This window comes from Vespula pensylvanica, chromosome 5, assembly GCF_014466175.1.
Source record: "Vespula pensylvanica isolate Volc-1 chromosome 5, ASM1446617v1, whole genome shotgun sequence".
NCBI classification, from domain to species: Eukaryota; Metazoa; Arthropoda; class Insecta; order Hymenoptera; family Vespidae; genus Vespula; species Vespula pensylvanica.
In genome coordinates, this window is record NC_057689.1 from 3,796,634 (window position 1) to 3,822,335 (window position 25,702).

At 34.5% G+C, this 25,702-nt stretch overlaps 1 protein-coding gene across 8 annotated transcripts in view; it reads right to left on the reverse strand.

The window, feature by feature from the left end:
• LOC122629079 overlaps positions 1 to 25,702 on the reverse strand; it is a 58,593-nt gene that overhangs the window by 1,789 nt on the left and 31,102 nt on the right. The window contains exons 2-3 of one of the 8 annotated variants that reach the window (XR_006327172.1): positions 15,959 to 16,634; positions 9,916 to 10,670 (exon numbers count right to left, since the gene is read on the reverse strand). The exons of 1 other annotated variant lie outside the window; for it this stretch is intronic. Coding sequence is in view for 2 of the 7 variants with exons in the window: in XM_043812096.1 (XP_043668031.1) it covers positions 23,668 to 23,802 (135 nt within the window). In the remaining 5 variants the exon portion in view is untranslated. Of the gene's footprint in view, positions 1 to 9,915; positions 10,671 to 15,717; positions 16,635 to 23,534; positions 23,803 to 25,702 lie in introns of those variants that run through there. 6 more of the 8 variants (XR_006327175.1, XR_006327174.1, XR_006327176.1 and 3 more) reach the window with 6 other exon arrangements.

The following is a 25,702-nucleotide window of genomic DNA, read 5'->3' on the forward strand; positions in this document are numbered from 1 at the left end:
AAGATAAATATTTAAAAAGATGGCCGAAAAGATGGTCTTGAAAGATTCTATAGGAGTTGATCTTGCTTAGCTTTTGAGTTCGCGATGACGAAGTTTCACCTATCGAGATCGCAATTACATAGCGGAGAGAGAAACGTCGAAACGTCGAAGCGAAATTTAGCTTTTCAAGTGAGTTTACTCCTCGACTAGGAAGGATGAACTAGTAAGTTGCAGAGCTTTCTAACAGTTTGTGAGTGAACCGGAAGAAGGGACGTTCGAGCGTGACTGTCGGTAAGAGCTCTTGATCGTTCGTGCGTAAAAGCTCGGTGATTGTTTCTCCGCTTTTTCTACCGTAGCGAAAACCTTCGACTACCTTTGAGATCCTTTCAACGTACTTAGATACTTAGTTTCGACGTTATATTCCTTATTGCTTGATACTTTCTTATGTATGTATGTATGTATGTATGTATTAAGGAGGACGTAAGAAAGATCCTTTCTTTAGTTAGATCTTCTTAAAATCGATCGATCATTCAAATGATTTGTTCGCAGGATATATATATATATATAAAGGAAAAATTTATGATTATAGCCAAGGAAAACGTGAAAACGCATTGTATAACGTTTTCAATACATTGACGTCTCTTCGAAGAAACTTTCGCGGAATTGCCACATATCGAATCGTTTCTCTTCCACTTGAGGAACGTTCTAGCTGCTTTCAGAAGAACAATAAATGAGAGTAGAATGTGGCAAAACAATGGACGTCAGTACGTTAGTCCATACGCGTTTAGATTTAACGCGTACGAGAAAGATTTAAACGACTTCTAATACTCTTTTTCTCATTGAAATCACGTCATTATTTCGAAAGTGAAAGAAAGTATCGATGGTGGTTCGACGTTAAATGGCCATTGTGAAGTTTTAGATGCCTTTTATAAATTACATGATACTCTTTTCTCTATGACCTATATTTAAAAATCAATTCGAAGTAGATATACGATATATTGAAATGTATAGAAAGACAAATCTTGGGAAATCTTGAAAAATTTTTCTTTACTAAACAATAACGACTCTCGCTTCTTCCTTTTCTTTCTCTTTTGCTTGCTTTCTTTCTTTCTTTTTTTCTTTCTTTATTTATTTATTTTCTTTTCGTTTCATTTCGCAATATTCTTCGACTCTCACGATTTTCCCTTCCTCAACCTCTATAACACACACGGCAAGCGATGTAGGAGAAATGGCGAGACTACCGGATGCTGGAGTGCTGCCAGAACAGACCGAGTGGACGGAGGTCGGAATTTCAGGCACGCTAAGTGCCTCCTTGATTTACTCAATCACTCCGCTACGCTTGTGCCTCTTTGTCTTCTAACTCGGCACTCAACTTCTTCTCGAATGTTTCTTGACTCTACGTCTACCTCTTCTTCTTCTTCTTCTTCTTCTTCTTCTTCTTATTTTTCTTCTTATTATTATTTTTCCTCTTCCTGTCCTTCCTTTCTTTTTTTCTTAACGTACCTACCTACCTACCTGCTTTCCTTCCTTATGATCCTATTTAATCTTTTTTCTTTTCTTATATCTCTCTTCGAACTCACGATTATTTCTGATTTCTTACGAAGCTTCTGAGAAAACTTCGATTTTTCGATCGAATCGTTTAATAATTTGTTTATCATCTACATTTGTGTTTTTAACAATTTCACATTGAAATACAACGTAATTTCATGTGTAGCGAAATTTATGGGTATAATAGCATCATTAATTAAATTATTAGATACCTTTTGACTAAATTTTAATATTTAATATTTATTAAACTGGATTAATATATTAAAATGATTCGATTGTAGAGATATGATAAAAAAGCAAGTTATTTTTTGATTGATGTGAAATGATCCACTTTTGCAGTATCAATACGATTCATTATTTTACGCGCACCGTTGTGTCCATCCATATTCTAGAGAAAAAGAGGGAGAGGGAGGGAGAGAGAGACATTCGATCTATAGAAAATGGTAATTAAATCCTTTGATGCGATAATAATAGCGAATTTTCGAGTTAATTGCCGAATATTCGGAGTGGTTTGAAACGCGTAATTTAAACAGGCAGGCAGCCGAGGAACGCGGTAACGGATTCCATTAAAACTTTTCGCTCGGCTCGTACGATAAGTGACACGTATTCCCTAGCATACTCTCTAGCAAAAGTAATACATTTTAAAGAATTTGACGTGAAGAATTTACATTAGAAAACTTTACGCGCGGGAACGTATCGCGAATGACGAATCTTCTTGCGTAAAGTATTCTAGTAAGAAGAAAAAGATAGTGTGTCGCCTTTTATGAAATCGGATGATAAACCTATCATATACTTAACCAAGTAGATAAGGATATAAATGGTTGTAGAGAACGGGAACATTATTAGACGATGAAATATCCTCGAATGAATGTTACGAGTAAACGGGAGCCCCAGGAGTCTATCTATCTATCTATTATTTGTTCAACGTTAGATATCGCTTCGTATTTAAGTTAAGTTACGTTAAGTAGAACGGAACAAAGTAGAGAGAAACGGGTAACGATGTCTAGGAAGCAGCACGGTAATGCTCGACAGAAGCTCGCATAATCCCCGTGCGGGCATCGTCTGTTTGATCTTGTCTCGGATTTTGCCAAGTCGACGGCAAAGCCGGTCCTTTCGTCGGGTATACAGGTTTGCACTTTCCGCAGATAGCGTTGTTGTGGACAGAGAAACTTCTTCGTAAAACAAGCCTCTACTTCGTAAGGAAGGAAGGAAGGAAGGAAGGGAATAAGGGAGGTAGGAGCCGCAACATCGGCTACAACTTAGTCCGAGCAATTTGTTAATGGTAATAATTCAGCTAAGCGGATTAAACACGATCGAGAGCGAACGAGAACGTAAGGGAAGTTGTCATTAATCGACAAGTTAAGGCTGATACACAAACGAGGAATTCGAAATTAAACGGAAGTTCGAGTAGATCTTGGACGACGACGTATCGATTAAGAGTTTGTATGTTATGCGGCCAGTAGTACTACTTTCTTTGATTACATTGCGTCTAGACGACGTTATGTAGGAGGTATCTATGTACGTATGCAAGTGTTTAAGTTGTTTAAGTAAACTATGTGTAGAAGGAGAGAGAGAGAGAGAGAGAGAGAGAGAGAGAGAGAGAGAAAATTACGAGAAAAGAACATTAATAATTTATGTTACGAAGGACGTTTTGCGAAATGAAATTTTATACAAAATACGATGTTAATTTAATATATAATCGTGAATGTAAATAGAACAGTTTCCTCGGTGGATAGACATTTGTTTTTGCAAACCCTATGCACATATAGCTAGTATATACTACACACCAAAATATACCTGCATACATCGAATAATATAAACATCACCGAGATGTACGGTATTAAACGTATAATTTATGTGTTTCGAGTAATGAACCACCGATGTCTGATCTGATATAGTTCGTTATTACTTCCTCGATACGATTTCGTTGAAAAATATTGGGATTGCTTTCAGATTATTTTGCTAAAAACTACATGGATCATTAATCGGTGTTCTTTTTTTTTTCTTTTTTCCTTTCGAAATAAATCATTTCGAATCAGGAAGCAGTAAATTATTCTTATCATCCGTTTCGGACGGGTCTCTCGAATCAGCCATATCATTTCGCTCTCTCACGTCTTTCTTCATTCTGTCTCCCTTAGTCGAAAGATCTTTTCTTCCAACGGACTATTTCCTCCCATCATCGTGACGCCGTCGAGGAAACCCAAGATCCGCCCTTATAATGTAAACGAATCGGAAGGATTCGCTTTTATGTTTCTCGAAAATGGGATCCGTTTCGCTTCGTGTAGGCTTCCAAGTCGTTTCCTCAGCATACTCGAGAATTTCATTCTTCCGTAGCAATCTCTTATTCCTTGGTGTTCCTCCTCTTCACAGTGCCAGATACAAATTCGTCCAAGTCTAACTTCGTAACTCTTAACGTATCCGAAAGTAGTTCCAACGAGAGAGAAAATACGATCCCGATGATACCCACCCACATACATATCTTTTACTCGACGCGTAAAATTTAAATCACGTAAGACGGTAAACCGCATACTATCGATCGGAAGTTCCATTATTTTGGTAGCTTTTTGATCTCCTTCGAAAGGTATATAGATTTTTCTTCGTAATAATAAACGAGACAGACTACGAAGCCTGTCATAAATGATAATAATTAAACACGTTGTTTGAGCCTTCCGAAAGAAATTTCAATCAATCGATACCTTCGATCATCGCTACTCTTCCTTCATAATTTTCTTAACGACAAAGCTTAACTTCATACAATTTATATCGGATTTTCCTCTTATTATGATTTACGATCACATCATCATAAACGTCGACTCGCTAAGGGTTACGAACGTTGCTCGATTTCCTCCCTAGCTTTTCCTTTGGATTTTCCGAGGTCGCACGGAACGAGAGAGAGAAAGAGAGAAAGAGAAAGAGAGAAAGACACAGAGAGAGAGAGAGAGAGAGAGAGAGAGAGAGAGAGAGAGAGAGAGAGAAAGAGAGAAGGATAGCAAGAAAGGGCATCAACGAAAGACATCGTCCGAATGAAAGCGAACGGGAATGCACTGGAGATCATGAGAAAGGGACTCTATTTGCTACGCGCCTTTGGCAATTTTCATTTCCATGTTTACCTGGGAGACGACGAAAGAGGAATAAAAGGGAACGACGGATGTACGTGCTCGATGACGTTTTCAATGGTCGTCGACTCCTCCCCCTCCCATTCTCACTCTCTCACCCTTTTCCTCTATCTCTCTCTGACCTTCTCCTCTTTCTTTCTTTCTCTCTCTCTCTCTCTCTCTAACACTGAACCGAAAATGGAAAGGCGAACGCAAATCTGGTAGAAACGATTTCAATTTCTACCGTTTACCTTATCTCGCGAACGATGTCGAGAGCATATGAATTATTTCTAGGCGTATAAGAGGAATTCAAATGTACCTAAGGGTAGCAAGAAAGTAAGAAACGAACGCGCGAGCCGAGAAGAGTTAGCGCGAATAGAGGATAGAACGGGCAGTGTGCCAGTGGAGTACCAAAACCCTTCATCGATCGTCTAACAACGTTCTCTGCTTCTCTGTCTTCGTACCCCTGGCTTAACTCTTTCCCACTTTCTACCATTTGCTCTCCCGGAGGCTACTGCCTTTACCCCTTCCTCTACTATTCCTTTCTCTCCTATTTTTCTCTCTTTTTTATTCATTCTTTCTTTCTTCGTTTCTTTCTTCCTTTCATTCTTTCTTTCATTCTTTCATTCTTTCTTTCATTCTTTCTTTCATTCTTTCTTTCTTTCTTCGTCCTCTTTACGTTGCACACACCAGTACAAAAGACCGACATAGTGATGTACTTAACACCACTACCTGTCTCTGATTTTTCTCGTCTATCTCCTTTTCTCTTTTCTCATCTTGCTTCTTCTCTTAACCTCGTCTGGCTCGTTTGAGAACAGTTTTAAAGTGAGAAAATGACGAAGGATAAAATCTAGCACGGCATGGAGCAACTCGTGCAATGACGAAAATCCTCTTCCACGGATAAAAGAGACAACGATCGGTAAAAGTCGGTAGTAAAAGTCGAGGCGGAAAGGAAAAAAAAAAAGAAAGAAAGAAAAAAAAGAGAGAAAGAAAAAAAAGAGAGAAAGAAAAAAGAAGAACGTAGCAAGTCTTCTTCTCCTTTTTCTTCGTTTCGTTTCCTTCTGCTTGTTTCTCTTTTCTTTTCCTTCTTTCTTTTCTTTTTTTTTTATCTTCTTCGTATTTCAATGGGAGGCCATAAAGTCCGTGAGCTTCTGCTAATACTCGCTCTTAGAATTAATTACGCGGCTAACGACCCACGAGCCAACTGTTCACTCAGCTTTCGTTCGTTCGTTCGTTCGTTCGTTCGTTCGTTCGTTCGTTCGTTCGTTCGTTCGTTCTCAATTGTTCTAACTCGGTTCTGGTCCCTCGTGGATGGAAACGATACCATCTCGTCCCTCTTCTTTCGCGATAAAAAAGTACATTCATCAAGCTGCTATTCTTTTCTCGCATTATTCATAAAGAGAGTAGGGTGAAATTGCAGCGAGCGCAGTTCGCGTCTCTTTCTCTCCCATTCTTTTTATAATCTTTAAGAGAGATAATATCGACGGATAACGGATAGAGAGAGAGAGAGAGAGAGAGAGAGAGAGAGAGAGAGAGAGAGAGAGAGAGAGAGAGAGAGAGAGAAAGACGAGAGAGAGATCGAGATGAGTGTGGTTTTGCATTCAACGTTAAATACGAATGCACCTCCTGGGAAGAGTAAGCATCTATAAGACAAGAGATTTTATTCACGATTTTCTTGGTCTATGTTGTCCTTCGGGTTAGGATGTGACCATGAGCGACCACTAACCACAAACTACCCAGTCTCGACTCTTCCAATTCCCTAAGCCAACTCGTGCCATTCTCTCCCAGAGGAGGACGACGAGTTGAACGTGAAGAGAACGAGAGAGGTAAATGAAGAGGTCGACTCTTGCGCGAGATACTGCTAGCAACTAGGGTGTAGTAACCATTAAACTAGGCGTCTAATAGTTCCTCTCGTCCACCCACGAACAATAGTCCGTGGCGAATGCCATCATCCTCTTACGACCCCTTTAGGAATAGTAGCGTTCTCCGTGGGCACCCGGTACACGTTTCAGCTTCCTCTATAAATTTCCTGTCACCCGTCGCTCTCGGACGATGTTTAAACCAGAACTATCGTTTTTAATATCTTTTGAAAATAAAATCTGAGATAAAATGAAAAAAAAAAAAAAAAGGAAAGAAAGAAAGAAAGAAATAGGGAAAAGAAAAGAAGAAGAGAATATCGAAAAAAAAGAAAAGAATAAAAAACGAGTGAGATAATATGGCGAAGTTAAAGCTTCGCTCTTTTTTGTCATTGAAATTTAACGAAAGTTCTTTTTCTCTTTTTTTTTCTTTTCTCTCTCTCTCTCTCTCTCTCTCTCTTTCTTTTTTTTTGTGAATAAATATTCCTCGCACACGAAGATTTTCTATTCTCTAGAACTCTCGTATTTCTTGAATGAGTAGGAACCAGTAGAAACTTCCATAGAAAGATGCCACAAACGTACTTATATAGTTCCTCCTAAGAGGGACGAGGCCAGCACCTTCTCTATACTCATACCAAAGCTTGAAGCAGGTGTACTTTGTTGAGCATATATCTCTGTCCGTAGCTAATAAATATTAACTAGTTGGCTGAACATATAGCTCTTGGACCAAACAACTTGCCGAGAGAACAGCTGAGTACCAGGGATATATATATATATATATATATATATATATATATGCGCACACCAATGCGTGTGCCTGCTCTTATTTCCTTTCTTTCTTTTATTCTTCTTATTGTCATTCGTACGATTCTTTTTTCTTTCCTTTTTCTTCTTTCCTTTTTTGCGCAAATGCGAAATAAACGCATTTTCGATCTCATTCAGCTATATTTAAAAGAGTTTAGCATTCATTTCTCTTTCCATTTATAATATATTATAGACAATGTTCCCTTTAGAGTTGTCGTTTATAAAGAGAGAGATAGAATGGATAGTTCGTATCAAAAGCTTCGTTCAAAACTTTTCGTAAACTTGAATTTAATTAAACTAAATTGCACGTTCCATTGAAGCGAGAAAGGCAGCATTCTTACGTCTAACGTAAAAGAAGCTGCAATGCGATCGCTCCCTTTTAACCTTTCTGTTCTTCTCTATCTATTTCTTTTTTTTCCGATTACAGTGAACAGAGCGAAACAATTACGGAAAGTCTCTTCGTCGATTTTCGATGTTCGAAACGATTCGTTGCCAACTGTTTGGCATTAACATTCACCCGATATATTTATCATAGAAACAGCGAAGAAAGTTTTTCGATTCGGCCTTTTGGCCTTTTTGAACGAAGCCGACCGTTCGAAGTGAAAACTCAATTCCACTAACACCGTTAGAATAATTTCATTCTCGCTTTATCGAAACGAATCGAAAGTACCCTTCGAAAGTTGACGAACCAGATTTAATTACTTTCTTTCTAAATTATTTCAGGTGAAATTGAGGCTGCCGAAGTGTAATTAATTATGATCGATCAAGTACGCTTATCCAAAAATTCGGATTAGTCCAAAATTAGTTCCGGAAAGAGTTGCCTCAAAAAATATGGTCGAGCTGGTTAGCGTTTAAAAGCTTTCATTATTCGATGGATCATTTTTTTTTGGAGTAACCACAATTGGATCAGATTTAAACTGGTTCAATCGAAGGATAATTTTCGAATTTTGGAATATCTTTTCTATTTATTATCGAATCGAAAAATTTCATTATTTTAGATTCTTAATCCTATTAAATAATCATTATCCATGTATAAGAATATAATCAATCAGACGTTTTATCGCGAACGTTTATTTATATGATGTATATAAAGATTAATCATCATAATTATCGATTTTCGGATTTATCTCTCCAATATGATAGATGAAAATATCGTTATTTTTTTTTCTTGAAAAACTGCTATTTTTTTCTTCTATTTAATGCTCATATAAGTGTGTGTGTGTGTGTGTGTGTGTGTGTGTGTGTGTATGTCATATAACGAAGGAAAATCAAACACAAAAAGAAAAAGAGAAAACGAGAAAGGGAAAACAATATTTTGTAGGATGCGAACGTCGTATTATCCATGGATTAGTATTATGTAGAAACTTTCAAATGCGCTGTTCGCACGAACGCGTTTTATTTCGTCCATATTCAATAACATTATAAATGCATGTATAATCGAGCGAACGACCGAGCTTTTGGGAGATTACAAAGTTCCTCTGTGCGAACGAATATAACGATCGTTCTATTTACGACGGATATTATGAATATTTATTCGCTCACTCATTCTTTCTCTCTCTTTCTCTTTTTGCACTCTATAATCTTTTTCTCTTTCCTCTCTCTCTCTCTCTCTCTCTCTCTCTCTCTTTGTCTCCTTCTCTCTCTTTATGTATATATATACATATATATGTATGTATGTATGCATGTATGCATGCATGTATGTATGTATGAATGCATATATCTTTTTCGTTGATAAATAATCGCGAAATTAAAATCAAGCTGTTTAACCAACTTTATCCCAATTTTTGATCCATTCGATAAAGTTTACAGCTAAGAAATTCCGGTAGACGAGAAACTAAGCGATTAGAAGGTATGAAGCTATGAGAGAAAAAAAAGAAAAAAAAAAAAAAATAGAAAAAAATAAAGAAACGAAAAGAGAGATTATTTTGTCAGGAATAGGAAAATACGGTTAGGTAGACGTTGAGGCGCGGAAATGAAAGTATTACCAGCAGGAAGCAATTAGGAATAGGTAGTAGGTGCCCAGGGATTAATTCCGAAAAAGCTTTGGGAATGGCTGCAAACGAGAAGAGGAAAAATGAAAAGAGAATAAGAAGAATATTAAAAAGGAAAAAAGAAAGGGAAGAAAAGGGGAAAAAAAAACAATAAATAAATAAAAGAATAAAAAAAGAAGGAAAGATGTGAGAAAGAGGGGAAACGAAACTGGAAAAATGGCGAAGGCACAGAACGAAGTCGTTACGGAATAGAAAGGTGTGCAGGAAAGGCAACCTTTTCAGAATCTCAGAAAAGGTAGACCATTCAAAAGTATTCACGCTAAACATCTTTCTTTTTATCTTCTTTTTTTTACATTTGCATTATGTAATCTTAAGATTTAAATTCGGATTATGTACCGCCTTAGAACGATAGAAACGAACGTCGTTTTTATTTTCTTTACCATTAGTTTTCTAGAAAGATGCAATGAGATACGATCATAATCGTTGTTCCTTTCGCTTTAGTTTTAACGTCGATTAATCGATATTCCATTTTTCCCCATCGCCCATGAATAATGGACGATCGTCGATTCGGTATTCTCCATCGATGAAAAAAAAAAGAAAAAAAAAAAAAAAGAAAGAAATATATAAAAAAGGAGGGAAAAAGGAATGAAAAAAGAAAGAAAATTAAAATAATTTCACACACATAAAAAACGTACAGTTACATATGTATATATGTATATATGGTAGAGAAAGAGGAAAGTATATTATTGCTCTTTCTTAAGATAAAGGCAAACAACGTTTGAGAAAGTGTTGCTTAAAAAGAATAAAAAAGAAAGCTTCTTTTTCTTACGGTTTTAGGCGCTTTCGTTGACATCTCTCGCCTCTTGTACCTCGCGTGTCGAGTCACGCAAACGTGCCGTGGCAATACCGGAGAACTACACTTTTCTCGAAGTACGCTCGATTTTTCTTCTTGTCCACCGAGCCATTTCTCCTCTCAAGCCCATATACAAATTTTCTTGCTTCCGACCATCCAGAGTTTCCTTTTTCCTTCCTACAGGACTCTTGTACGTGAGATGTGCTCGTATACGAAATGTACTGTTTTTTTTTATCTCTATTCTTAATGAGCAGCGTCAAGTTTTCCGAGACACTTTCTCTCTCTTTCTACCTTTCTTTTCCTTTCATCATTTTTGTTTCAAAGGTTTTGTGAAAGCTGCGAGATGCACCGATCTTAATTCCTAGTATGAAAATGAAGAACAGTCATCGAAACTGTTATTTTAAAATGATAAGGATAAGCAGTATTTCTGCAATGGCGATTGTTGGTATATATAATTCTTGAAAAATAATCTCTTCGTCTAGTTCTGTCGGTTTTGTCCGAGAGGGTCTAATTGACAAATTGAGTTTCTAGTTTATCCAACAAGCTGGAAGATAGAGTTATAATTAGTAACAAGCCGCAATTTTCGTCTTGGTGCGTTGAAACGTGAGATGAAAACGATACGTCATTTGACGAGGTTAAAGAAAGTTTCGATGAGGAAGAACATAGTCTGAGAGTAAAGTATTTGGAAACCTAAAAGAGAATGAAAGCGAAAATGTTAGAAGGGTGTAAGAAAGAAAGAGATAAATAGATAGAGAAAAAGAAAGAGAGAAAGAGAGAGAGAGAGAGAGAGAGAGAGAGAGAGAGAGAGAGAGAGAGAGAGAGAGAGAGAGAGAGAGAGAGAGAGTTAAAGAAAAAAAGAAAATGAAAAGAAGAGAACATTTTCTCGTTGGTGTTGTGTGCTCTCGTCGAACAATATATACGTATGAAACTTTCGACGAACGATAAACTTCTCTATTGTTTTTCTAGTCGAACTTTCAACGGACCGTACGATCTAATTAAACGAGTTTTACAATTTTCATTGATTATGAATTTTTCGAGTTTCGTTTCTTTAGATCCTTAATAGGATCTACGATTGAATTTTTTTCTACCGTAGGATAAAACTCGAATCCATTCGATATCCAGATGCTTCTATTTGATTTTGTCGACGAGCCGAGCCATCGGATTGCGACGATTCATCATTCTGTGTAAATATAAACATTGCTAATCCATCGAGCGTAAATGCGCGTGCCGTGTATATATAAAATCAATAATAACATCGCGGAAAAAGATATACTAAGGAGTAAAATAAAATCAATATGTAATATAAATTTTACAAATCGTGCTATTCCGTAAATCTATGAGCATGTATCTGGGTATTAAATTTTTTTTGTCTCTTCTTTTTGTTTCTCTCTTTTTTTTTTTTTTTAACCTCCTGATACGAGTTCGAATGAAAATTCAGTGAAAATTCACGCTTAATTCATAAACATACCTACCGTTGCAAATATCTCTGCGAAAGAGATAAATGTCGAGGTACAATTTAGTAATATTATGTAGAGAATCGTAGGAAATAAATTTGGTACATATTCCTACATACGTTTGGAGAGACTTCGTTAATTTAAATGAGTTTTGCTTAGATCAACAAAAGTTATAGCGTAATCAATCACCTGGTAAAATTCGAAACGTTTGAAAAGGGCAAACACACACACACATACACACACACAACTCAGAACTTTCTGCTCGTTATTATTCGATCTGTTCGCATAGAAGCCGAGAAGCTCAGATAAAATACGAGCGACGGAATGGAATTTCTCGCGGGAGTAACAAGTTTTGTAAATGCTGTTTTTAAAGAATCGCAAGTTTTGCCTGTAAGTTTGTGGATTACGTACGAGACTCGCATACGAGTCTGTCTCAGAGACCCTAAGTGAGAAAAAAAGAAAAAAGAAAAAGAAACGTTTCTCCTTCTCTGTGCAGGATAAAATATGTGATAAACGATTTGTAAAAAACGAAAAACTTCTGTTTTTTTTTATTATTTTCGTTGTGCCGTGGGACCATTCAGAATCATTGTTCCGCATTCGCAAAGTGACCAATTATATTCGTCACTCTAATGATACGTCGTATTATAGATAATTTATGTATCACGCATCTTACAAATGTCATTTGAATAGATTCAACATGAATTTTTTACGGAGTTTGTGCTAAAGATTAAAAACAGAAAAAAAAATAAAAAAAGAAAAAAAGAGAGAGAGAGAAAAAAAGAAAATCTAATATTTTATTTATAACAAAGTATAGCGATCTATGTGTCAAAAATATCAAATCTAGGGACGTTAAAATTGAAATGTTATTTATAATGTTTAATCTAAGCGCATTAGGAAATATTTTCCTTCGTCGTATTCGTAAAGATCGATTATGGCAGTACTTTCAGTAATAATATCTAATAATAATAATAATGATAATAATAATAATAATAATAATAATAATAATAATAATAATAATAATAATAATAATAATAATAATAATAATAACAACCACAACATCACCAACAACAACAACAATAATAATAATAATAATAATAGTAGTAATAATAATAATAATACAATAAGTTAATTATTTTTTTTGTTCCATGTATCGCGTGCATACATCTTTAGTTTTTGTTGATATTTTCTTATGTCGGAAAAAATCTCAAATTTCTTCTTTTCTTTTTTTTTTTTTTTGCGAAAGGATCCTCTCTATTATAACTTATAATATTTCCTTTAGATTACAAGAGCGATATGTACCAACGGATAATTACACCTTAATCGTAAAATGTATGTATATAATATATAATTATATTTTATCATTTTTAATACTTTTCCATCTGAGTTTGTTCATTTAACTGCCGGCAAATCAGCGTGCATTTACATAGATATACTTTATACGCTTATCAAACGTATCGACTTCCTATGTAAATTCACGTTCTGCACCCGTTGCCTCTTATCGTCTAGATAATAATTTATACTATGTATACAAACTTCGTGTTCACTTTCATATCGATGGCCAATTACCTAGACACATATTCGGGGGAAAAAATTTCGATAGCACATTCGATACGTTCAAAATCGTATATTCAATAGAAATATCAAAAATTGTAAGTCGATAAGAGTATGTGCGTCGAGCTTAACCTGATCGTATTTGACGAAAGAAATAGAAAAAAAAAGGAAGAAAAAAAAATTTATGCCATTTCAATGTTATCTCGGTTAAGTCATTTTTTTTTTATATTCGACATTGATAATATTATCTGATTCACGAATAAAGCTCGAAATGTATATCTACATATGTGATCAAACCGCATATTTACTAATTAAACGATCAAGAAACTTCCTATATATCGTTATTCTAACTCCTGTATCTATTAATCCTTATTCGTACTCTTACTTAGTTATCTATCGATAAATTCCCATTTCGCTCTCGGAATACATTTCTCTTGGGTTTAATCCGAACTCTTCAAACAAAAGTTCAACTCTCTGCGATATGCGTTTTCGCGAAACACCGGTTACCGTCAATGTCACACCTGTGAACGCATCTTGCAGAAGCAATTTAATCAGATCCTTTTGATCCTTAACCCAGCTGTGCTCGGTTGCCTTTTTAAACGAGAAAAGAAAGAGGAGAAAAAGTTTTTTTTTTTTTCAAGCGAATATATATATATATATATATATATATATATATTATGTATATCAATATGCGTAGATATATACATATTATGTATATGTACGTATACAAGAACGAAACGTAACAAGCCAAGGACAGCTGGGTTTTACGAGCTAGACTACAAGCTAGTCTTAACAAATTAATCCTAAGTCTAATATAATCTTACCATTATAAGTTCTCAGAAATCCTAGCCGAGGTTTGTAACTTAATGACAGTTTAATATATATATATATATATATATATATATATAAAGTAATTTTATTCGTTTTAAGTTCATATTCGTTTTTAAACCCTCGCGATTAGAACATTTAACGAACGTTCTTTATTAAGCGATATCTCTAAAACTTTCTTTTCGCGAGAGACGGTAATATTTTCGTTAACGTAATCGTTTCGATGACACCATCAGAGGTGTATTAGTATTCGTACGTTTGGCATCGTGATCATTCGCGAATAATACGAAGGAAAGGAGGATGGGAATGGGAGAAGATAAGGGAAAACGAAAGAGAAAAGTAAAAGAAACGAAGCGATTCTTCGTAAGGACTCGGTTAGGAAAGTACGGTGTGAGTCGAGAAGAAGGTTAACGTGCCACTAATTAATTCCACGAAACTTTCTGATCGACGGATAAAATGGTCGAGTAAGTTTGGTAGTGGTGCTTCGGTAGGGGTTTCATGGTGGTAGTAAAGCTAGTGGTGGTTGGGTTGAGGGTAGTTGGTTGGTAGTGGTAATGGTAGAGAAAGTAGTGATATCGAAGAACGGCCAAGAGTTTCTCGAGTGCGCGCGCGTGTACGCGTGCGAGGATGGACGGAGGGGTAAGGAGGTTCTTCAGAGGCTATGGAAGAACGTTCATTTGTCTTCCGAGGGAGTACCGTGTGTTTCGTTTCATACCAAGATGGTGGGTGGCTCGCTACTTTCCATCGTGAAACAATACACCAGTCTTCCGGAGCTGTGGCCTGCAACAATGGCGGCCCTCGAAATGACAAGAGAATTTCGCAATTTCTCTTTTCGGGCCACCCTTTTAGATACTACTCTAGCGCCTCCTTCAGACTCAAGTGCCATCCATTGATCACGAGCGAAACGATCATTGTCTAGTCGAGTTCGATTTCAAAGATATTCCGACGATACTCTATTTTACGAGAAAAGAATGATGGAACAAGGACGAACGTAATTTCATCTATACATTCCTTCTCTCCCTTATCGATAACTACTTCAATATTCTTTTTGACGATTAGACGAACGAATCTTTGTACCGACGATGTGTCCTTTTGTTTTTCTTTTTTGTTCTCTTTTCTCTTCCCTTCTTTTATTTTTCCTTTTCTTTCTTTCTCTATTTTTCCTCAAGAAAAAATAACGTTACGAGAATGGACTTAAGTATTTACGTAAGCAAGTATACATGTTCGTCAGTCAATCTCTCTTTTTTTTCTCTCTTCTTCTTCTTCTTCTTCTTTTTTTGTATTTCTTTTTCTTTTTCCCCCTCGCACGCGAGAAATCGATCACTTTTTATTTCTCCTAACCGTTGATGCCAAAATTATGACAAAATATAAGCCTAAGTACTCTCGGTTCGCTTACGTCCAACTAAAGCGAAAGCAATTTCACTAAAACGAAGATTCAAAGGTGCCATTACGATGTAAGCGCGGCATGTAACTTAGCCAATAAAGCGACACCGGCTGACTGCCCTGTGATTAATTATGACGAATGAGCAACCTGAATTGCTGTGATCGCTTTCGCTTATTTCTACGACGTGTCACGCTGCTTCTCTCTTAATAATTTAACGCTTAGAAAGATAGTTTCCAACTAACACTTTCTTTTATATTAGACAAACACGTAAGGTTTATTACGTTCTTAACGATTGTTATCTCTATCTCATGTCATCTTTGTTTTTCTTTTTCTCTCTCTTTTTTTTTTTTTATAATTTTTTCTCTTTTTTTAACTTTTTTTTTTTTTTTTTTTTTTAATTTAATTATAGATACATCGCGAATAGTAACAGAATAGTTTTATAAATTGACTGACGCAGTTTATGTAACCTCCTATCAGTCTTGAATAAACGATCGATACCGATATCATATTTTCTCTCTCTTTTTTTTTAAATAGAATAATATCATTCGTTACAAAATCGTTCTTTTCATTCTTTTCACAATCCAACTTGTATTCAGTTAACGCAACGTCCCTTACAAGAATTTGTTCCCTGTCTTAAACTCCACAATCGGCTTTCGATATATATATTTTTTTTTCTTTTACATTTTTCTTCCTTCCTTTCTTCCTTCCTTCCTTCCTTCCTTCCTTCCTTTCTTTCTTTCTTTCTTTTTATCGATTCAATGCAAGCTATCATTGATATCGAATTCTAATAATAACGATTCTCCGTGTTATCATTTATGGCTTATGCGCGGTAACGCTAGTAACTTCGACGTAGACTCGAGGAAATCGGTTTGCTATTTCTGTGGACATAGTAAATCGAGTGTATCAATATTCGATGATGCGAGTCAACGTGCGAAAATAATCGGACGATTGTTCTTTCTCTTATCGTTTTTTTTGCACGAAACGATACGAGAAACGAAAGTGTTCATTTTAAATGATACATACACGCGATATCCTATAAACGCGTTAATTGTTTGCGAATTAATTTGACGAGAATAATTAGTATAATACGTCTTATGATTATACGATGTGTTTGTGTTTCGTTGAGTTTTCTCTCGAAAACTTATCCCTCCGTTCGAATGGTTTCATGTTTGGAAGAGGGATGATGGCCTTGGATAGTTCCCTATGAGAACTAGCAGTCGTCTTGCGTCGAAGATGACTGTAATAGAGCTGCCACACGCTCGGAAAACTCCCCCGAAACGGAATGCGAACACTGGAAAAAGAAAAAAAAAAGAAGAGGATTGATACTGTGATTAATTACATTAGTATCGTTTGCTTCTCTCATTATTTATACGTGGTAAATGTAGACATGGGTCTCTTTTTATACGGTTTTTATACGTGCCGCATAAAAAAAAGAAAAAAAAAAAAAATAAATAAATATCGTATAAAAAGAGTCACGCAAAAATTGATTTACAAAAAATATAAAACTTGTGTCATATCGATGCAAACTATATATAAAAGCAATTTAAAATAAAAAATGCATTTATTAAAAACAACATTGTGCTTCATATAGAAAGTTAATGCGTCGAGAAAAAAAATTTTTTCTCTCTCAAATACGCGTACGATTTTCGTGACATTTTTCCTGAATTAATCAATGCGTTAAGAAAATCGTATAAAAAAAAAAAAAAAAGACCGTGCAAAAAGAGATCGAAATGTACATATATTATATTCGAAGTGTATTAAAGCAATATCAACGTGCAATCATTTTCGGCGATATTTTTGATATATTCATTAGAGAAATTCAATGATATAGGATCGTATTGATCCGTAAAATTATAATGTCCGATATTATTCGAATGTTATACCTATGTACCTATTTACGTACATATATACGTATCAACAAACGCGGAGTAATGAAAAATCGACAGTAAATACTTGGTATATACGCTCACCGATTAAAATCTTCAAATTTCATGTTGTTTCTGTTTTAGAAACGCATACTATCGCTGACAGTACAGAGAATGTTGATTTCCCGACGGAGATACCACCCATCTGAGAATCTATAGCTAAGGTTTGTTTTTCCAATACATGTGTGTCTGTGTTTATATCTACCAGCGATACGATAACACTCTCTGTTTTTCCTATAGGGGAAAAAAAAGAAGGAAAAAAGACAAAAAAAAAAAAAACATCGACGATTTGCATTCGAAAGTTTATATATTCGAAGTGTCGTAACGTACGAAACCAAAAAATAAAAACTTTAGTGAGATATTTTTATGAAATAAGGATTCTTTTTACAATAATGGAGGAAAGAAGAAAAATAAAGAAAGAAAGAAACAAACAAACAAACATAGTAAAAACTACGGATCGTGGGGAAAAATGAAGTTCAAGTTTCTTAAACTCGTTTTTCCAAATCGAACTGTCCCGTGCACACATTTTTCATTTACCGCCTGATTGTACCGCTAGAGCCTTGGAGGTGTCACAAGCTTTCTACATCTATATATTAATTAAAACTTTATGAGCTCGGCGTGAAGAAACGAAAAATTAAATTATTTACAACTTTGAATTTTTTCCAAATGTTGTCAATCAGAGAAATATTCACACGGTAATTTTTGAAATCGTGAAATTCTTTTTCCTCTTCAAACATAAGCAAAGTTAAGTTATTCTTTTTTCTTTTTCTTTTTTTTTTTTTTTCCAACGTAATGACGATATTATAGATCTTGATATGTAATCAGAATTATTTTACATCTGTTAACAGATCCTAATAAATATTATAGCTTTGTTAACATACTATATTATTAGATATATTTTATATTTATCTATTTATACCTTTTATATACCATAGATCTATTAAAAGATCTGAAATAACTTATTACATGATCGATTGATTTTAAAGATATCGACAGAATCGTAGGTAAGATAGTTGGATCTATAAAAAACTATATATTTTTCCAAAAAAGAAAAAAAACAAAAAAAAAAAAAAGGAAAAAAAAAAGAAGAAAAGAAAAAGAAAAAACATAAGAGAAAGAAAATTATGGATAATTATTTAACAAATAAACGAGTATATCTCTGGACATGCTTAAATTCGAAACATTAAATTCCATTGTTTATGTTCACGTTTCGGAATTAGTAATATACAAATTCGTTAGATAATGATTAGCTGTGACAAATTAGATCATAGGTAAAGCAAGCGATAGTACTGTTATCGGTATAGTTTATACCTAGAGAATTGATATGCAAACTGCACCGAGGTCCTATTACGAACTAAATACACACTATATGGGTTACACAGTGTATGTATAAACATATACATCAAGATACGACCATACAATGCCGTATACATCGAATGCGCGCGCACTTATGCCAAGCATTGTGAAATTTAATTAATATTCAGTCAAGACACAACGATGTGCATCGTGTGTAACCTACAAGTTACAGTTTTCCTTGTGAGTCGTCCAAATTGTCCTTTCAAAGATTAAGAGAAATATGGGAGTTGCAAAGTATCTACGTGACGAGATTAGAAACTGTTCCAACCTTCCTCGATATCATTATACGAGAAGAACGTTTTTTTCTTTTTTGTTTTTTCCTTCCGAATAAGTTACGGAGTAAACCGTTCTCCTTTTTCTATTTTTTGCTTTTGCTTTTTCTTTTTCTTTTTTTTTTTGGACGTTTCTCCGCGATATTTCTTTGTTCTTTTCGTGGCATCGCCACGACGAGCAATCGACTTGAAAGCTATCTTCAAAGAATAATGTGGACGTAGAGAGGACGTATTTCGTAAATTAACATTTCACCCCTTGAGAAATCTTCAAGGACGATTTACATGGACTTTTTTGAGGAGTCTGCAAGTAATAACGATGAAAAAGAAAATGTCAAGTGGAGAGATGCTTTAAATATCTAAATATCTCTTTTACGAGATTGAAGAATATATATATATATATATATATATATATATATATATAATTATTAGAAACAAAGATAAATTATTGTCAATAATTGACAATTGGATCGTTCGTCCGTGTATTAGAACCAGAAGTTTCCGATTGAGATGAAAAATCAAAGAAGCTCGTTTGGTCTGTTAAGAGTAAAGCGAGATAGTGATTGACTTAAACTTCGAGTAACTACTGACGTCATCGTTTGCCCATAGGGTAGTAATTATTCGTCAGTCAAGCGTAAGTTTCTAGCTACAGTCTCTCTCTCTCTCCCTCTTGTTTTTTCTCCTTCCGTTCTTCCACCTTCCATTTTCTTTCGTACACCCTATCCTTGCCTCTCTCATCTGACCTCTACTCCGTTCCGGTGAATAATGAATCCGTAGGATCGACGAGAACGACTTTCGCGTTACTTTCTTTTACTCCGTCACCGTGGCTTCGCTTTTTCTGCTACGTTGCAAAAGGTAAAACGAAGGAGGTAACGAACCTGCCTGTCCGTACCAACCGTTCGGTTATCCCGAACATCTTAGAAATCTTGGGTTAATTTACACGAAGAAAATTACTCGACGATAAAAACATTGAAATTATATATATATATATATATATATATATATGTATATATAATATTATTTTAAATGCTAAATGTACGATTTTCAATATAATTTATTTATTTGTTCGAAATTACAAATGTAATTTTATTCGTGATTGAAATTGAAACGTCAATCGAACTGATGAAAATTAATATTTCAGTAGACATTTTATTTATTTGAAACAATGTGTAACTGTTCGTTTCTCTCTCTCTCTCTCTCTCTCCTCTCTTTCTCTTTCTCTCTCCTTCTCTTTCTCGTATAAATCCAATCAAGTAATCTATTTAACCAAAGTTGCTGCATAGCGAGAAATCTTGAAATGGTGAAGGACGTCGCGAAACGATGGGTGTAGGGGAAGATGGAGAACGTAGAAGAGGAGAGAGGGAGAAATGTTGGAGAAGGTGGTAGGCAAGCCTCAATCAACAGTGTATACATCCGATTTGGGGCGTCTCAGTCTGGTCCTTCTCAAGCAAGAGTTGAGCCAACTAGAACGTTCTAGGATCTTACAGTTCGTAACGACCCTTGACGGGCAAACAGTTACGATCCTTTCCGCTTTTTCTCTCTTCTCGTTGCTTCCCTTATCTTTTCTTTCTTTCTTCTTTCTCTTCTTTTTTCTTTCATTTTTCTTTCTTTTTTTTTTCTTTTTTTTTTTTTTTTTTTTTAATTTTACGTTCATCATTTCGTTCAACGTAATAAAGTGAAAAGATAAACGTTCCGACAAAATTTCACGCTGCATCGAAAGGGTGAATAAATTATTCATTCGAATAAAATATCAGGAAGATAATGTACGTATGTATGTATATACGAAAGCTCAAAAAGTTTTAATGGACAACACATTAAATAAAGTAAAAGATTCTAAATGTACGTCGATAACGTGTTAATCTTAATAATTTTTTTCTCTTCCTGTTTCTCTCTCTCTCTCTCTCTCTCTCTCTCTCTCTTTTTCTCCAGTATTTTTTTTTCTCTTTTAGAGTACACACAGTTTCACTGTGATATTTGTACTTGTGCATAAATATGAAATTTGTCACGTGGAAAACCGCAGGCAGTTGTATTAATTAGCGTGGGAAAGTGCGCCGGTTGAATGCATTTCGAGTTCATTCATATTGATCCTAAAGAAAAAATATAACACGCGTCGACATTTAATTGAGGAGCTCCAAGCGAATTGATAGGAAAATTTAACCATATCAATTCCACGTGCCACGGATAGAGAATTAATTAGTGTTTCTAAGGATTGCACGAACTTTTTCGAAGATCTTTTTTGTGACCGTTCGTGAAAGTGTGTAAAAGTTTTGAGCTTTTTAGCTTAACTTTTTTTCCTTCTTTCTCTTTTTTTTTTCTTCTTCGAAACACGTCGAGCTTTTTAAACCGAAACTCTTTATAAAAATCACGAAAGGAATATATATTTTTAATCTTTGTAAAGAAATTTTAACGCGATGTTATTATAGCCAAATTATCTTGTTATGTAATATCAGAGAGTTGGTAAGAGAAATCGTGTAGCTACGCTTATGTATATGTATCGTGTGTAGGTACTCGTCGAAGGGTTTGCAAGCGTGATATGTTGATAGGGCCTGTTGTTCTAATCAACCGGAAAACCGTAGGTACAACGTCCAGAAACAGAGCAATCGAATTAATTTCAGTAACAAGAAGGTTTCTAACCGCTAATGATAATTACGATTTGAATTCTCTTGCAAATTTAATTAGCCTGTCGATGCGAGCATTTAAATGAATCCTTTGAACTTCGAATTTTACTATTAAACTAAATTTCAAAATGTCATAGAACTACAAACGATATCCCTATACCAAACTATTAAATAATTAAATAAAAGTAATATATATCAATATATATATATATATATATATATATATATATATATATATATATTGAGAAATATCAAAAGCATACGACGTAAATTAACGGGAATATTACTACTTTAGTATAAAATACAAAATTTACATTTAGATTTGTATTACGTTTCCCAAGCTGGCTAAGCTATGACGTAAATGTACGTTTGTACTGTTCAAAGGGTTGTAGAAATGGTTTCGAGAAATCTTGGACACCTGCGCGAACACTTAGCAGTTGAAGCGAAGAAATTTAATCACCATTTGAGAACGGCTTTGGTTCGAATTATTTAACATTTCAAAAAGAAATTCATTCGATGGAAACGTCATGATAAGATTCCACGATAGTCCGAGGAGAAATTTAAACTTTCGCAATCCCGGCTTAAAAGGTCGAGAATTGTAAGATCGAGGTGACACAGTATGACACAGAGGTTCGTATTGAAAAAGATAATGCTCGATACTTTATGGCGTCGATTTTCATAAAACAAGTTTCTAGACGAAAACCGCACAGAACTTTTTTATTGTCAGGGATGATCAGCCGTTCGTACGTACGTATTTTAAGCGACGATGAAAAAAAAAAAAAAAAGAAAAGAAAAGAGAGAGAGAGAGAAAGAAAGTGGAGGTAAGAAAAGATTGAAAGATGTAAGAAAATAAAAAATAGGAAGAGAAAAAAAGGAGAGAATGAGAGAGAAAAAGAAACGAAAGGAAGAAAAAAAAAAGAAAAGGGAACAGGAGGGAAAGGCAATGGTAGGTGATCTAAAATGTCCCTGGGAAGTTCTACTAAAACTACGAGTCTACGAGTCTACGAGTCTTCTACCCGTGGCTCCTTACCTATCCAAGACCTTCCTCGTCGCACTTATTTTCCCTTATGGCCCATAAAAATGGAAGCGCGCTTCAAGGACAACGGAGAAATGTTCCCATGAGATTACCGTGGGATAGAGAGAACCACCAGAAAGAGAATGGCGTATAACAATAAAAGACCAATAGAATATCGTGCACGTACGACCAATACATATTGCATAGTCTAAACCACGTCTCACTTCTTGCTTAATCTTAAAATTCTTAACTTGCGTGTTTTCGAACATTTCATATATGTATATATATATATATTTTTTTTTCCTTTGTATGATTTGTATTACTATTATTGTTATTATTTTTTTTGGTTTTGTTTCGTAAATGTCTTACGGTCATGAATTTTGAAATAGGCCAATATTCCTACTTTCTATCGCCCATAGACATTCCTGAAACTGCAGGAAGCTTGGAGTTACCACACCCTCGCCACAGCTGTTCTTCCTTATTCTAGTGCTGGACCCAAACCACTAGCACTCGAAGAAATACTGAGACAAAACGATTCCAGCCACGACTCCAACGATAAATGGCGTTTCACCGTTTCTTCTCACTCTGGAGTACCTTCTCGACGAATTGAGTCTCCGTGTTGATGAAATGAACGGAATTAACTGGTTACGAGTATAACGGACTATTAAACATAACGTGGACTTTACTATATTGTCAGAATACATTTTTGAACATGTATTTAATATGTGCAAATAAACTGAAGATATATACGCGGAAGTAGAAAGAAAATGTGCTTGAGATAAATTAATGAAGTGGTTAATACGTAAAATGGTAAACCTTGGCTGGATAAATATCTAATATCTTTCATTTCTCGTGATAAAGTCTCAAACCTAAAGTGAAACTTTTCTTTAAAATGTAGATACCTCATTCTCAGAGGATATGAAACAAAATCGTTCTATTGATATAGATTCTTTTTGCATCCTTCTTTATTTTTATTATTACTGTTATTTTTTTTTTTTTGCTTTTTTTTAACAAATAAATTCTTTTATCGATTATATCAGTGACTTGGATGAAATCAATTTTTCTCTATCTTCCTCCAGCCCAAAACATATAACTGAGTTATCTGGCTTCTTTTTAAGTTCGTGAGAAACTAAGGTATCCTTTAACCTCCTTCCCTCTCTCCTTTCCTCCTCTTCTCTTTCCTTCTCTTCTTCTTGCTTGCTCCACGATTATGATGAACCCTTCTGAATAATGTATGACACGCAGTAGAGATCCCACTGTTCCACTTTCTTTTCTCCTACAGAAACGTTGGATTCGGTTAGTACCTTTCTTCGTTTATTTTCCTCTTTTCGTGAATAGTAGCATCGATAAGACCAAAGAGTAGTTTACAGAATCGAAAGAGAAGATGTACTTGATTTACCAATGCTAAAGCATGAAAAAGATTTTATCACATGTACTTATATATATACACGTATATATATATACGTATAGGTATATACATAGTTATATATTTAATATTATATATATATATATATATATATATATATATATATGACTGACTTGTTCCAGTATTTTTGGATTTTTGTTCTTTTCCATACGATATTCGATAAAATCGATGTTATTAATAAATAACGGAATGGTGAAATAAACAAAACCTTTCGCATCACTTTCGTATCATCTCTTTTGGTACAAAGTAAAGAGAGAAAGCCCCGGGGTAAGATCGAAGCATGCATATCTGCGAGCGAGGATAGAAAAACATGTGATGTGTTGTAGAAAAATCAACCTGGGGTTATATAACTAGTTCACAGTAAAATCGAAAAATCCTATCAAAACGAATGCTATATAATAACAAAAGGTATTCGCTATATTTGTTATTAATATATATACATATTTCGAAATTTTTTCATTTGAGTTTTAAACGAAGATAATAAAAGAATGTCTTTGTACATAGCTATGATGTATATTACAAAATAGATTTATGTTATAATAGAGTAATTTTCACTCGTACTTAATTATTAATTTCCTTATACGTTTCATTCCGATGAAGTGTATTTTTGAAATGTATTTTTGAAGTGTGTGTATATATATATATATATAAAAATTCTAACGACCAAAAATAATGAATATATGTATAGATAATTAAGCTGTAATAACTCGGTGTATTGTAGATTATAATAGCTGTTAATGCTAATAGTCCGTGATTCTTATTGTTAGTATTATCATTACCATTATTATTATTATTCACTAATTAATATTCTCAATTAAGTGTCTATGATTGGAGATGCTCGATATGATGCTACTCGTAAAATTCCCGAATAACATGAGAACAAATGAATATAAAAAGGTACTAATATAGATCTTCTTAATCAAAAATTAAGTATTTAGATGTCATAGACAGATAGATAGATAGACGATTATATCTCAGAATAATAGTTGACTATTACTATAAGAAAGTAAAATATTTAACACAAGTAATCGATTTAATATCCACATCTAAATATATCCGTAATATCTAATTTCGTAAGAACATTATTTTCGTTTATACATCGTCGAAATAATTAATTTTAAATACGTACGATTAAATAGAAATCTTATTTTTGTGATTATAAATACATACGAACATACGTATAATATATTTTTCTATCTATAAACAATTTTTAGATGGATGTTCATAATTTTTTAAAGAGAGAGAGAGAGAGAGAGACAGAGAGAGAGACAGAGAGAGAGAGAGAGAGAGAGAGAGAGAGAGAGAGAGAGAGAGAGAGAGAGAGAATTGAAACTACTGTTATTTGCATGTTGGACGAAGTTATTTAATAAAAAAGTTTCAGGATATATCCTATCCAATGTTTCACGATATCTCCCTATCAGGAGATAAAAATATGTTGTCTGATAAAAGTTTGAAAAATATCACAATGGGATAGAGTATTTGTTCTTGTACTTCAATACTCTAGAACACGTTGCGCGTAATATATATATATATATATATATATGTACTGGGAATAAATTATTAGTTGACTCTAATAAGACAAGGCGGAAGTTATTTCATCTAACGACGCTAGATCATCCTCATTCCTCCTTCCTTTGGTTTTTTCTTTTTTTTTCTTTTCTTTTCATTCTTTTTTCCTTTTTTAGTTGTTGTCGTCCTCGTTTCATTTTCGAAGAACTTTACCAAGTCTACGAATTATACAGGAAACTCT